This window comes from Cyprinodon variegatus, unplaced genomic scaffold (assembly GCF_000732505.1).
Source record: "Cyprinodon variegatus isolate N-32 unplaced genomic scaffold, C_variegatus-1.0 Scaffold586, whole genome shotgun sequence".
NCBI lineage: Eukaryota > Metazoa > Chordata > Actinopteri > Cyprinodontiformes > Cyprinodontidae > Cyprinodon > Cyprinodon variegatus.
Genome location: NW_015151039.1, coordinates 129,168 through 140,884, shown reverse-complemented (window position 1 = coordinate 140,884; position 11,717 = coordinate 129,168). Strand labels below are relative to the sequence as shown.

The window sequence follows — 11,717 nt, the reverse complement described above, 5'->3', positions numbered from 1 at the left end:
CACTTTTGCACCGCGCAGCCAGAGCAGCAAAGCTGCTTCAGCCGCGGGTCAGAATTCACTGGTACAAGCAGCAAAAATGATGCAGCAGACGCGATTTTGCTGCTTTTGCAGCGTCCGGTCTGAACGTAGCATAAGGCATGGTAAGGGTTTTGTTGCTCCGTTCCTGGCCGCCGGGGTTCCCGGACCAGCCCCGGAGCTCAGTCCAGTGACCAGCGTCCTGTTTTCCGAAACCCAAAACTGGTCACCATAGATATGCTAGCATTGCTATAAACAGCTTATTGACTGAATCATACTTACAGCTTGCGGTTGTGATGACCTTACGGCCGGGGCAGCCCCTCGTTTCAGTAATAGCAAATCCAGCTTTGAACTGTCCAAGATTTTGAAACCTGTCTTCAGTAAAATGCTTACAGAAAATGAACAGCTGAGCATGAAACTATGCAGGGATGTTATGATAGACAAAAATATTCCATGCCTGTCAGGTCTTCGGATCATTGGGAAGACTGTGAAAATGTTCCCCTTTCTCCGTGCAGCCTAGAACTCTGCATTTACAATAGTAAACCCTTGGGCTGGTCTGTATGTCAATTTCAGGGCGTGACAAAAGTACAGGTCAGAACCAAATAAGGCAACATCCCTGAGTTGATGTCAATTCGGTGCTTCGTCTGAATTTTCCCGTTTTATGGTGGAAGTTTAGAATTGTAAGATTTGCAGAGAAAGGAGGTGTGGATGGGGTTTGAACTTCTCTGTACGTCCATTTTACCCACTGAACAATCGTTATTCATCTATGACAATGTAAACTCGGTTTTGAATTCTATGACCCGTTTAACATTATTGGATTACATTGATGTAATTCATATACTCATATTGCAGTTCACAACCTAGATAAGTGAAACTCTTGACCTACTGTAAATGGGTTGAACAAATGCAATATTTACAAATTTTATTATTCTCTATATTAGTTAAAATAATCTAACAAATTTCACAAACTTATTTCAAAATGAAGTCAGGCACAAGAACAGTTAAGTGGTGATTCAGTTGTTGCAAAACCAAACAAACAAAGAGTCTCCATCTTATGCATTGTGCCTCAGAGGATATAAAACAGGCTGCTAAGCATTCTGGGAAATAACAGGAAGTACACTCAAATTGACTGCTACAGACAATACAAAAAAGATAATTATCTTTAAGTGAAAGTATATGGTTGAATTAGTTTAGTTTCCTTTTGTTGAGGTTAAATCTATGGTTGTATAAATACAAGAAAACCTTCCTTTGTCGAGCATAAAACATAACTTTAAGTATTGATCTTACCATAAAACAGTTACAAATATTTTCCAAATTTAATTTCTTATTATAAAAGCAACTCTGGACAAAATTATTAGCATACAGTATATACCTATTCAATATTAAGTGGGAAGATTCTGTTAAAATCAATTAATTATCTAAGTTTGTTCAACATCTCTTCTCGATGATTAAATATGATTTAACCAGCTTAAAATATAATTTTTGGAAGTAACCTGACCATAAAAAAGTTACATAAAGAAAGCAGTATCACTGTTTCACGTATAGGAGGTTAGAAGAAAAGCTTTCCCGCAGCATCATGCTGCCACAGAGTTTCACCAGCTGGATAATGTATTCATAGTGATGGGGACTGCTGCAGAGCCTATCCCTCTCCAGGCTCTTTATGGCTTTGTTCCAATAATGGCTTTTTTTTTTCTTGCCTTTCTTTGTGGATTGCCTGTAAAACTCCACTATTGCAATAATCCTCCTCTCTAATTAATAATCTTCTCAACCAGGCTGTCAGTTTAGGACAACAGCAGCATCTTGTTAGGTGTTGCTTTACCAGATGATAGATTGAACAGTGTTCTTTGAGATGTTTAAATGTTTGTATTGAGTCAGGTTTGAGGAGTAAGCTTGACTTCACCAACTTGAAGCCTGACCTACCTGCTGTGTTCTTTAGTCTTTATGTTGCTAATAAAATAAAACCTCCAGGACATTAACAGAAGATCAACTTTGCAACTGAGATCAGGTGAATCTTAGCTTTCGGAGTCAATTTTATGCATTTTTTTTTCCTCGTGCAAAACTTTAAGCCATTTTCCTTCTGCTTAATTGATGGTTTATAAATAAATACACAGAAGTTTGTGTCTGTAAAGCGGAAAAAGTGACTAAATAAAAAGTGATGGGGGCAGACCTTCGACTGAAACTCACCATTAGATTTTTTACTGCCATGTTAGAGAGGAGTAGATTGATTTTTTTTCCCTTTATGTCCATAAAAAACTTGAATAACAAACTATCCGCAGCATACAATTTGAATATTTTTTGTGAATTGGATAAAGAGTAATCTTATTTACCATAATTTAGCTTCTTTGTGCAGTTTCTCATGTTTTGCCCACACTCTATTTATTTATAAATCAAAAAAATGTAGCAGTCTCATCATTTATTTCGTAACCATAAACAGATTCTTTCACTCCATCGTCAGTATTAGAAGTCTGAGCATTCATAGACCTTTTTAACTTGTTTATATTTCTGCACATTCAGATGAAATAAAATTAATATTTTAACATAAACCCAGCTGTCAGGAGAGTTGCAACAGAATATTCCACACATACTTCAGTGAGGCTGAGGAAGTAACTGCACACGGACAAATAAAAATCGATTCAACAACATCTCAACACATAGTCTGTTTCAGTCTTTTGTGCTTTTTGGAATGTTAAATGACTTCCCAGTAAACATTTCAATAATTCAAAAGTTACATTTCTTTTTTTTTTGCAAATAATCTCTTTTTTTTTTTTTTTTTAGCCATCTGTCTTGTGGGTTTAAAAAAGTCGGGAAAAGATAAAAGAAAAAGAATGGGTTTCACAGAGCCATAGTCATTAAAAGAATCTGAAAATAGCAACTCGCTATCATCTGTTCTCATAGCACGGGTCAGGAGCTCTGACACCTCCAAAATTCCTCCTGTCAGGGTAGGGGGCCATTTGTATTCTCTCTCATTAGGCAATTTGACTAATGACCTGCCGCGACTGCAGAGCTACTGAGGGACCCAGAGCCTCGCGCCCTCTCCCTTGCAGCCGCCTGAACACACACCCTCTATTGGAATGGCACAGATGGCATGCCCGGGCGACAAAATAAACTACAATATGTCTCCGAGATGCTGTCAGGCCTGGGCACCATTTCTCATGTCAGAGTAGGGCTAAGGGCTGTGAGTGGGCATAGGGGTCCTCCTCCTCCAGTTCTCTATTCATCTACTCACCATTATCTGCAGTGGTGACAGAGAGCCGGGTGTGCAACTAGAATAGCATTTCTGTGGTCTGCATGAAGAATAAGGCTCAAATTGAACGTCACATCGACACTGAAGGAAACGCAATGCTTAGCTTCACTGCATGCAGAGAAAAGGGATTATTCTGGTTTTTGGAATTTGAAACGCTTCTAGATGAAGCCGCTGTACTATTTAGGACTGTTTCTGTCTTATGCTTTTATACAATAGAATCATATTGAAAATGTTAATTTGTGCTTGCACATTTTCCTCACTTAATTCAGGGAGTAGAAAGATTCACCCATGTAATCACACCAGACAGAGATCAATGCAGTTCTGCTGGATTAGTGAAGTGTAAAATAAAAGTTCATCAACATTCCTAAAGTGCTACTCCTGAGTTGTGGCCCAGGTAATATGGGGTATGCTCGATCAGCCACGCATATTTTTCCATCAGTCAGCTGTGTGTTTGCGTGTGTTTGCGTGCCACGCACAACTCGTGTCTGTTGGAGGTGTGGGAATGCGATGTATAGCGTTGCTGAGGTCCTGGGTGACAGTGCATCCAACAATGGAAGAGTGAGGGATTAGTGCTCAGCCCAGCGTACGAGAGAGCCCTTCCCGCCCTGAAACAGCCATTCATCTGTGCCCAGGGGCTGGAGATGACAATGCAGCCATTGCTCATTGCACCTGACGGAGCCATTAATAAGGCAATGATCCACACGGGGCCTGTGCTGACTTCGTTCTTTACACTACAATCACTCAAGCCACAGGGTCCTCCTTACTTAACACCACCACTGAGCTCACAGCCATCATCATCACTACCATCATCACAGTCGCTGTACCAAAAGTCCCACCAGATGTTTTTTTTTTTTTCTAGAAAATCAAATCGCCAAATATGTACCAGGTTTTGAGCGCGACAATACACTCATGAGCTAATGGTGTGTAGCGTGGCCACTTGGGTGGCTTGAACATGCTTTACCCTGGGATTTCGTCTCAGAAGATTGGATTTACATTATTTTTGCCCTTTGCACCCTCAGATTGCTCTGTAGTGCAGCATTCATTCCTTACAGCCAAGTCATCTGCTGCGCCTCTCCATTTGTCTGGATGTAAGATATGCTCTGTAGTATAGATGGTAGAGGAATACAAAGTAAGATCTGGTTTTAAATGTAATCCTTGAGCAATAAAGAAACTCTCTGGCCTTCGGCACTCCGCATCCATCTGTCCGTGCCGTGTAGATCCATCAGCAACCACAATCTGCTTCCCTTTGCCGGTTATTGATTTAAATGTTTTCTCCCTGCCTACCTCTGCCCCGGTGTTTGTCCTGGCAGCGACAAAGTAGTATCCACTTATAGTCTTAAGGTTTAACCAGCTGCTGTGAATGTCTCCATGCTCTCAATGGAAACACAATAAAGGCGATGCAGAGACATCAGTCTCTGTTGCATTTTGAAAGAAAGTTTAATCCCTTCATTTGTTGTTTGAGTGTCAGTTTGCAGGTTGGACTAATCTATTAAATCTAGCACACATTGCTTACTTTGGAAAGGAAAGACCCCTTAACAGTCCCACATAAGGAAATGTATCCTCTACATTTAACCAAACCTATCTGTGGTTAAGAGTCCTTCTCAGGGAAACAGGATGGGTTAGTCTTAGCTCCAAAGCAATGATTCTGCAGCCTCTTTAGAACATCAACACAATCCTCTCTAACCACTTGGCTGCAACACCCTTTCCTTAAAGATTATCAGTGGTACATCAATCATAGATTTGTAGCTGATTTCTGCTAAGCATTTCTTTTTTGTAAAGCCTCAAACTGCCAGCACTGATTTCTCTAAAAATCTAACTTTCGGCATAAAGACAAAAGTCTTTCTAGCCTTTCTGTCATGGCCAGACTTTAACCATTTGTACTAAAAGCACAATGGCTGTCTAACTGTGTGTACAACAGAGACGTCAGTCTAATATTCTAAACTAATCATTTAAAACAAAGAAGTTTAGAGTTGATTTTGTAATCTCCTGCATCTTTAGTCTTTTGCGTCTGACATTGGCAATCAGCACAGTTTGCTTTACTGTAAGCCTTCAGCCTTCAGCCTGCTTATATAATCTTGATTTAATGTAGACCATGAACTCTTAAATTGTTCCTGATTGAACATGTTACTTGATAAATGGGTGAAAAATCTACAGGATAAAATGAGAGCAGATTATTGATAAATTTGTTCCAACTTTATATTATCTATGGAAGGCAGCCTTCAGTCAATTCACCCTATGATGTACAGTATGGGATGAAACGTTCCGACTGATATGCTGTGGAAGATGGTTCCTCTTTGACCTTAAAAGTTCAGGTTTTGGGTAAACCACTCAAGAAACCGAGAAGGAGTGAAATCTCCTGTTGAGGTTTTGGTCTCTGTTGCAGCAGCTTGAATGAAAAACTGACTATTTCCTTTCATCTTCTCACAGAAATACATCACTGGTGCTGAATATGGTAAATGGCATGTACTTATATAGCGCCTTTATTCAAGTTAGGAGACTTGACCAAGGGGCTTTACACTACATTCATTCACCCATTCATTCACACACACACTGATAGTGGCAAGCTACATTGTAGCCACAGCTGACCTGGGGCTCACTGACAGAGGCGGGGCTGCCGTACACTGGCGCCACCGGGCCCTCTGACCACCAGTCGGGGTCAGAGGGGGCTTGAACCGTCAACCCTTCGATTTCAGGGCAAACTCCTACATCCAACACCACTGTCACCCCAAATATATATTTAGATCTTCTGCCATAGGCAGTGTGGCAAACTGTTTAGTAATGAGAGGAGCTAAGTGCTAAAATAAAAGTTTTTAAATATCAATGGATAATCTAAGATACAGGAGAAATAAACACAATAGTTTCACCTCTTAAAATAATAATTGATTTTTTTTTTTTTATTGTCACTAACCTCCCGACTTTACAGCATGTGGGGTTAGGACCTGCAAATGTGACTCAAAGGTGAAACTGACAGCGTTGTTAAGTTATTCATAAAGTCTTATCTAACGTTAAACCTACTGTAAGGGGCAACCTTTAAAGCCCAAAACAACAATCCAGCCATTGGCAACTGAGATGTTAGCCCTTAAAGTATCCAATAATACCAGAAAAAGATGCTAGACATTTTGTTAGTTAATGTTTTCAAAAAGTTGCAAAAACATTGCTAAGTAGGCAACCGTGCATGGAGAAAAGCAACTTCCTTTTGATTGTTGTTGATGGGTATGGTGCATTTGATGATATAAACAAATAAAAGGTCCTTTAAAGCTACAGTGTGTAATTTTTAGCGACATCTAACGTCCAGACTGCAGACTGCAGCAACATGAACATCTCCCCCCCACCGCTTCTCCCCCCCAACAGTACGGCGAGTGTTATGGGACAAAATGTCTTCCATGACGTCCGCATCACCTACCTTCTCAAGTGATGAGGTTTGTTTACATAGATAATTTTACAGATAGTATTCTCAGGCATAATACTGCCATCTATTGTTCAGTACCGTCTCAGTTCATCTCTCTCAACTTGCCGTAGTTACTTTCGAGCGTAATGGGCGATCTCGCAATCGCTAGTTTGTTGGCTCTGCGCTGCCGTAGCGCAAAGATGTCTGCCTCCATGGCTGCGAGACCCGCTCCTATGTAATTATAAATAACGAATTCTAAGGCAACGCAAATATTAAGGTTAAGAGGCTGAGCTCGTAGATGATGATAAATAACATAGTTATGTATAATATATTACATTTCGGACTGTATATCCCTGTAATTATTACACACTGTAGCTTTAAGGTCATGACTGGCCAGTCAGAGCTGGTGAGCAGCGGAAAATTGCCTTTCTATGGTGAAGACTTCATTTCTTGGTGCATCTCTGATTGGTCTAGAAACAATCATCTTTTACAGTATTTTGTAGGTTCACTTTCATGTGATAAAATCAAATATTAAGTAAAAATACTGTAAATATCTACTGTAGCATATTATTTTTGTAATTACAAGCCTCAAAGAATGTTGACTTGAGCTCACAGCTCCTCTGTGTTCAGCCTGTAAGAAAAGTATGGGAGGGAAATATAAGAAAGATAAAAACTTTCCCTCTTGGCTGCAGGGTAAGGCCTATGCTTTGAACATACAGATCAGATTGTATTAGAGTTGTATCTAAGTGCCAAACCCTGCATCTATGTAATAACCGAGTCACAAAAGTGTCAAATTGAGAAAAATTGTTTTATGTCAGAACTTTTTAAAATTGCTCTGAACAGGAAAGGCCAACAGGATTGTCGTCTCCGAGGCGGTGACTCACGAAGAGCCTCTGTTTACACTTATGAGTTCCTTTTCCTGGGCCAGCATTATGACCTGACTGGGGGTTAAAGAAAAACTCTTTGAAGAGCAGCCCCTTTATTTTTGGAGCTGTGGTTGGAGCCAGCACAGGGAAGTTTTTGTCACTCTAAAATTCAGTTTTAGAATGAAGCCAAGCAGCTGCAGTTTCCCCCTTCAGCGTGGAAACGAGAGGCTTTGTGTCTCCTGTCACCCCGTGTTAATTTGGGCCCTAATGTATTTTATAAACAAAGGGCTGCTCTCTAGCCTGACAGTCGTGACACCTTGATTCCAGTGCAGGATGCATGCAGGACGGGGTTACACCATTAATAATCAACTGGCAGCCATCACACCATTTTAACCACGATCATTATGATAAAGGGCATACACTTAATTACAGGCTTGCTTAATTATAGCTCTGTTGAAGCTCGTTTGTTTGGTCAAATGCTAATTATACCACCACGCTCCTGGCAAGTCCTCATTTCAATCCACTTTTTGCTGGCGGAACAGTGTGGCTTATTTTCATGCAAATTTGATATCTCGTGAGTGTTTTGTCTCCCCTCTATACGCTTTTCTGTGCCTACAGTGCGAGCGTGTCTTTGTTTCTGAGGTGAACATCTCTCAGACACGACAGAATCAGGAATAATCAAGAGTAATTAAACTGGAAGAGGGCTGGGAAAAAGGGCTGGGTTGGAGGAGAGAGTGGAGGTGCTCAAACAGTGAATATAAAAAATCCTTTCATCTTCTCTCAGTAGACGGAAGGCGGGGAGACGTTGGGGTGGGGGGGTGGAGGGGGTGATAGCTTTGCTGTTTTGTAATCCTGCATTTAGACTTCAGAAAGTAGTCGCATTTAAGACTAAAGATTAAAATGTTCTTCCTGTATAAAGTTTAACTTTGTTTTCTGTCCTCTTTTTTGCAGCTCTCGAAGATGTGCCCTTTGTGGTGTCAGAGAAGTTTCATAAAAAACCTCAGGAGGTAAAAAAACAACAAAAAAACATGCAAAGGGTCAGCTGACAAATGCATGATTGTTTCCTGACTATTAATGCAACTTGAGAGGGATAGGGTAAATTTCTAGTACATTTCTTCAGGTGGACATTACTTTTCTTTGCTCCACCTACCGGTACTTTCTTTTTCTTTCTTCGACACTGAGAGATGAATGCATGCAGTCAGGAAAAGCTGGCTCAATGCAGTCCATTTGGCGGGCTGGCAATGGCTGTCACTACAGCCCCGTTTGTATTGACAGGGAGCGGGAAAGGATTAAAGTTTTTAAGCTTGCTTACTTAGCCTTGAGCCTAACTGCCATGTTTCTTCTTTTTTTTCGTCCTTCCTGTTCTCCCTCTCCCTCCTTCGCTCCCTGCTTTTGATTTCAGATGCAGCAAGTCAATTTAATGGGCATTACGATCAAATCCCTGGCAGAGATCGAGGAGGAAGTGAGTAGAGGCTGCAACGCTCGGCTGCCGCCGACGCCGCTGGCCCAGAATGCAAAGCAAACGGTCTTGGGTTGTAATTAAGTGTCTGAGACAGTGAGGCCCTGTTGGCTCCACTAAGCCCCAATTGAATAAAAGCATGGCCGTGCTAGGCGTCCGTTCTCTCTTAAAAGTGTTACCTCCCTTTCCAAGAACTCTTGACTTTGTTCCCTAGTTCTTGCCTCCAACAACTCAATCATGCATCTCACACAGTTCTGTACACCTTAAAGGGATAGTTCAGGGGTGTAAAAGTATATATATTTTTTCCATTTTATAAGCAGTTAACAGCAGACTTGAAATCATCTGATTTTATATTTTTAAGTTTGTTGATCAAGAAGGCTGAAGTCATTCATGAAGGGTTAATACCAAAGAGAACTTCTAGCTTAGACCAGCCCTAGTTTCTAGGGTTTTTGATAATGATGTTTAAACATTATTTTTGATATTTTTGCTAACAAAATTTGTCCTTGCAACAGGAAAAAACTGTAAAATCAGCAAATCAGCAAATCCCTGTTAATAATTATCTCTCTGAAAACCAATTATCAAAGGTAAAAATGTGCAAGTGCTTCAATTTCACTATTTATTTAATCAACATTTTCTGGGGGAAAAAAACTGTCTTTTCCTTAGTACAATAATTTGTGTATTTCTGCACAATACTTGTATTTTAGAATGTGACCTATAGCATCTTACCTGTTCTTTCACCTTTAGCAACTTGCACAGAATCTTCCTTGTCACTTGTGACCATTAAGTCCACTGCAGTCATTTTCCAATGTCCATCCTTCCACGCTTTTCTTCATTAATTGCATGTCTCCACTGATGGGTTCGAATGCACAGCATGTCCCAATTCTCCAGAGTGGTCTTATGCTCCACCCTCTATCCAAACGCATTTAAGCAGACTTTGCCGGAGTATATTATCCACAATTCTCTAACGCATGTGATGTTCTGAGCAACAAGTTGCAAACAGGGCAATGTTTAGTGATTGATCTCATGTGCCAAAATATTAGCTTTTATGTCAAATACCGGTACATTTTTCTTTGATTATACTGTAAATATGTTTTGAAATAATTTTTAAGAGGTAGATTGCAAAACGCTCCCTCCGTGGTGCTGACATTTTGACATCACAGAGGCACAATTCGATAACTTAACCCGTACTCTCCCAATTCTTCAATTTTGCCTGTATTTAACATTCACACTTGAGCCTCTACATGCATCTCATGGACACAATTTAAGATCTCCTAACATTCTCTTGCGTTATTAAATGTACACTGATAAGATGCTAATAATATACCATGCACCCCTTTTCAGAGGTCTGTGCAGTGATAAAACCTCTACATTTCTCATTTCTCTCCTTTTAACATACGACTTTGTTGCACATGATGGTGTTTTTTTCAGCTTACCAAATGGAGAAACCACAGCAGTCCTTCAAAATTAGAGGTTTCAAAAATACTCACTTTATGTAAGTAAAACTAAATGCATACGTCTAACAAGAGAATTCGGTAAAAGTAAAAAGTCCTGATTGAACTCTTTCACTATAGTTATAGTAAAGTAAAAATAAAGTTCAGCTTCCACAATATACTTCGGTATAAAAGTAAAATAAAGTTTTTGCATTACCACACACACACATACACAAAAAAACAACGGTTCTATGCAAAGTGGGGTTGTGTTCATCTTTTATTCACTTTGTTGATGAAAAAAAATATATACGGTAAGAAATAGTTTTTGGTCTGGTTTTGTTCTAAATAAAAATTTCAGATGGGAAAATATAAATGGAACTGAACAAAAGTCCTGAAATAGCAGTTAAATACTTAAAAAACTTTGGTATTCAGAGCATTGTAACATAATAAGTACATTAAAATTTAAAAAGAATCTGAAACTTAATCACTTCGTAAATTAAAAATCTATGCTGGATTTGGGCTCCAACTGGACCGGTTCTCTTTACACTCTCGATTTTCCCTGCAACGCATGGCATTATAAATATGAAATATATTTTTAAGAAATGACAATATATATATATATACGTATAAGAAATGACAAGAAGGTTTTTAAGTATGGAGTAAAAAGTATAGATATGTCAAATGTAGTGAGTAAAAGTAAAAAATAATAATACTCAAGCAAAGTAAAGCTATGAAAGAAAAAAATATTTATTGAATAAATGCATAATCATATTTGAATTGAAAGTGTTCTATTTATGCATACTGAATTTTGTTGATAAGAACAACAGCTGGTCAGTTTGGGTCTTCCATTAGGCTAAACATGGACCAGCAGGCTTTAGGTTCAACATCTCTGAAAGAATCAGTTACCAATTAAGTTACATTTACACAGGTACACAGGGACATTATTTTCACATGACCAATGATACTCTTATGTTAAATGCACTGACAAAAGCCTGTATCACAGCAACCATCTAGCAGTAAGTAATTAAGTCACTACAATAATCAATGAAATTAAAGCTCTTCATATTGCTTTACTTTAATATCAGGTAGTAATTTTTCCCAGAAATGGTTAATATTTTCAAAAGAGGAGGATGAATGGTGACACACCGACCCCTACCTTTATTTCCTTCATTAATAATCATTGCCGTCTTAACAAATAGTCAGCATACCATTATGTTTTAACCTCTTAAAATCCACCTATCGCCGGCAACCGTTTTTATAGAGTTTTTTTTTTTTTTTTTTACAGATTTTTACTAATATAGACATGCAAAACTTG

General features: G+C 39.2%; 1 protein-coding gene across 2 annotated transcripts in view; it reads left to right on the top strand.

Moving 5' to 3' along the window:
* LOC107095935 (multivesicular body subunit 12B-like) overlaps positions 1-11,717 on the top strand; it is a 56,374-nt gene that overhangs the window by 40,630 nt on the left and 4,027 nt on the right. Inside the window, exons 8-9 of one of the 2 annotated variants that reach the window (XM_015392315.1) lie at positions 8,465-8,520; positions 8,916-8,975. In XM_015392315.1, the coding sequence (XP_015247801.1) occupies positions 8,465-8,520; positions 8,916-8,975 (116 nt within the window). Of the gene's footprint in view, positions 1-8,464; positions 8,521-8,915; positions 9,296-11,717 lie in introns of those variants that run through there. The other variant, XM_015392314.1, reaches the window with a different exon arrangement.